Genomic DNA, 2,870 nt, shown 5'->3' on the forward strand with positions numbered 1-2,870 from the left:
CAGCACCTTCCTGCATCTTTAGGCCATAGAGTCTCTGTTTCAAATACAGCTTATTTGTTAGAGACTTGGACATGAACCGCTTCTCTAATGTCTCCCACACCTCTGTTGGTGATGTCAGATCCATAACATGATACATCATCTCATCTGATAGACAAAGCCTTATGGTTTCCGCAGGCTTCTCCTTCAACTCTTCCCAATCCAGTTGATCCATACCCTCTGGTTTATTCTCATGCAGCGCCTTTGATAGACCTTGTTGAGCCAACACATCCTTAACCCTCCTTTGCCACAATCCGAAATTACCAGTTCCATCGAACTTCCCCACCTCGAATTTGGCACCTGGGTTAAGAGCCATCTGATACCAATTGTTGGGAACAAGCGAACAATCAAATAGTAAAGAGTATAGAGACAAGAGAATAACACAAGAGATTTGGTAACGAGGTTCGGCCAATTGTGCCTACGTCCCCGGGAGCGTTGAGCGGCTACCACTATATATTATTAGAGAATAAGGATTAGTGTTTTACTATTCTTCTCCTTGTTACATTAGGTTTACATAACATCAATATATATAGCCCTCTACCCCAACCCCTTTACATCAGCCCAAACCCATAACTTGTATTGCTGTTATATAGAGATATGAGTCATTGCACAACACATGCTTATCAGATTTGGGAAGTTTTTTATTTATAAGTTGACTTTCGATACTAACTTGAGAATGAAAGAAAAAAATGAAAAACAGAAAATGTGAAACTCTTATTTCTTTCTCTAAAATAATGGAAAATTGTGCAACAACTTTGTTGTATAAATAACATCATTATTCTAAAAAGTACAGGGTCTATTTGAATTTCTCCATAAAATCCAAGGACTTACAAATGTGTATGATGTACTTAATTGCAAAGTTCATCAAGTAAACTCTTAGGAAGTTAATGGAACCTAAGATAAGTGATGTCTAATCTTAAGATAAATTTCCATACTATGTTTGTTTTAGACAAATTCCCATGATTAGTGATAGTTTAGGAAGGAAACACGTGTGCCATAAAAATTATCCAAAAAACAAAATAAATTATTAAATAAAGAAGTTAAAGATAAAAAATTTAAGTTGTATAAATTTAAAAAAATCATATTATATCATAATCTTTTAGAGTCATTAAATCATATTATATCACAATTTATTTGAATTTTAATTATTTTTTAGAACATTATATCTTTCGGCAACCCACAGGTTTGAGGGCAAATGCACTAAATTTGTATATCATGCCCATAAACATTACATGTTTTACCATCTATACCTGTAGTGGACTTAATTACATGCTTTCCCTAGTTTATGAACTTTGTTTAAAAAATTAAATATACGAACCTGTTGCTATTTGGAATTCCCCAAAAAGTTCAGGGACGACAAAGTAATTCACCTTTTTAATTACAAATTTGAAATAGAGATAAATTGATTAATGAAGAATTTTCCTATAGTATGTCATGAGGACACATGTGCCTTAAAGATAAATTGTAAAAAATTCCAGTAATGAATACTCTTCCTAGAAATAGGAATGACACTATACATAAGTTTGCCTCACGTGGAAGGTTACAGTAAATCCAAGTAGATAGCAAAGCTCACCATTAAATAAAGGAATGGATAGAGAGATGATATTGGCATAGCTGTGTATAGGACAAAAGAAAGATGCGTTAGAAATATCAAGCCCGACTGTTTGTGAGCTAAGGTACACCTCCCATATTCACTCCTTTTTATGCTAAGGTACACAACTACACAATACATGAAATTTAATCAGTCATTATTCTCTCCGTGTTTAAAAGTTAGGAGGGAAAATAAAGAATATAAAAATCTCTTCCTTATTTTGAAGTGTGAAAAACCGAGGAACCAAGAAAATAAATTCGTGGAGAGTATTAAAGGATTCGAGAAAACATCTAAAATCTTTCATTCTCTTTTCCCCAACTCGTGAACAAAAGGTACTATTTCCATAGTCATTTATTCCCTACTTAAACAAAACTATCAAACAAAGCTTAAGGAACAACTATCTCATTTTTAATATATTTTCTCCTTAAAAAAATATTTACCTAGGTTAGGAAAACTTCCCAACTGAGTAGTATAATCTTAAAAAATGCCAATATTACTAAAATCAAATTTAATCTCTTCAAAATTAGACACTAATTCTAAAGCCGATATGTTTTTGGGTATGAAGCAACTCAATTATTGTCTGATGCAAAAAGTTAGATGATAGTCACATGCATGACTTATTCTAACAGAAAAGGTAGTTGTCACCACAAACTATGGAAATTGAAGTGTACGAAAAATAGATTTCAAATGCTTACCAGCGCTTAATATCACTATCCATACAATCAAAAGATTTCGAATGGATAGACCTGGGTTCAGTTCTTTGGCTTGATCCACCTTACAACCAGGGCAATTTTCATAGTACTTTTCATTCAATGATGGCTCTCTAACATTCTCCTCTCCCATTCTAGTAAGAGGACTCTACTTCACACCCCTTCCTATATCATTTTACATGTACCATCCAATATAATAAATAATAAGAGAAAAAAAATATATGCATTATTAGTAAGAGTTTTATATACTGTCAATATATCATATATTATGAATTATTAACTCTTAAAAAATAATACTAATGGATGATGTATTTATTGCATATAAATTTTACACTAACAATATATAAATATTATACTCTAATAATAATAATAATAATATTAATAATAATAATAAAATGTAACCTATATGGCATGAGACTCTCATTAGTGGAGTCTTATAAGAATAAATATTAACAACCTTATAATTAGAGGTATCAAAATTATCAACAATTTATCTAAATTTAAGAAAAGTAAAGTCATTCATTAGAGATAAT

The 2,870-nt window shown here is 31.5% G+C and overlaps 1 protein-coding gene across 1 annotated transcript in view; it reads right to left on the reverse strand.

The window, feature by feature from the left end:
- Positions 1-2,470, reverse strand: part of LOC109350562 (protein ZINC INDUCED FACILITATOR 1-like) — a 9,829-nt gene extending 7,359 nt beyond the window's left edge. The window contains exons 1-2 of the mRNA XM_019591788.1: positions 2,323-2,470; positions 1,610-1,650 (exon numbers count right to left, since the gene is read on the reverse strand). Of these exons, the coding sequence (XP_019447333.1) occupies positions 1,610-1,650; positions 2,323-2,470 (189 nt within the window). The remainder of the gene's footprint in view (positions 1-1,609; positions 1,651-2,322) is intronic.

This window comes from Lupinus angustifolius, chromosome LG06 (assembly GCF_001865875.1).
Source record: "Lupinus angustifolius cultivar Tanjil chromosome LG06, LupAngTanjil_v1.0, whole genome shotgun sequence".
Classification (NCBI taxonomy): Eukaryota; Viridiplantae; Streptophyta; class Magnoliopsida; order Fabales; family Fabaceae; genus Lupinus; species Lupinus angustifolius.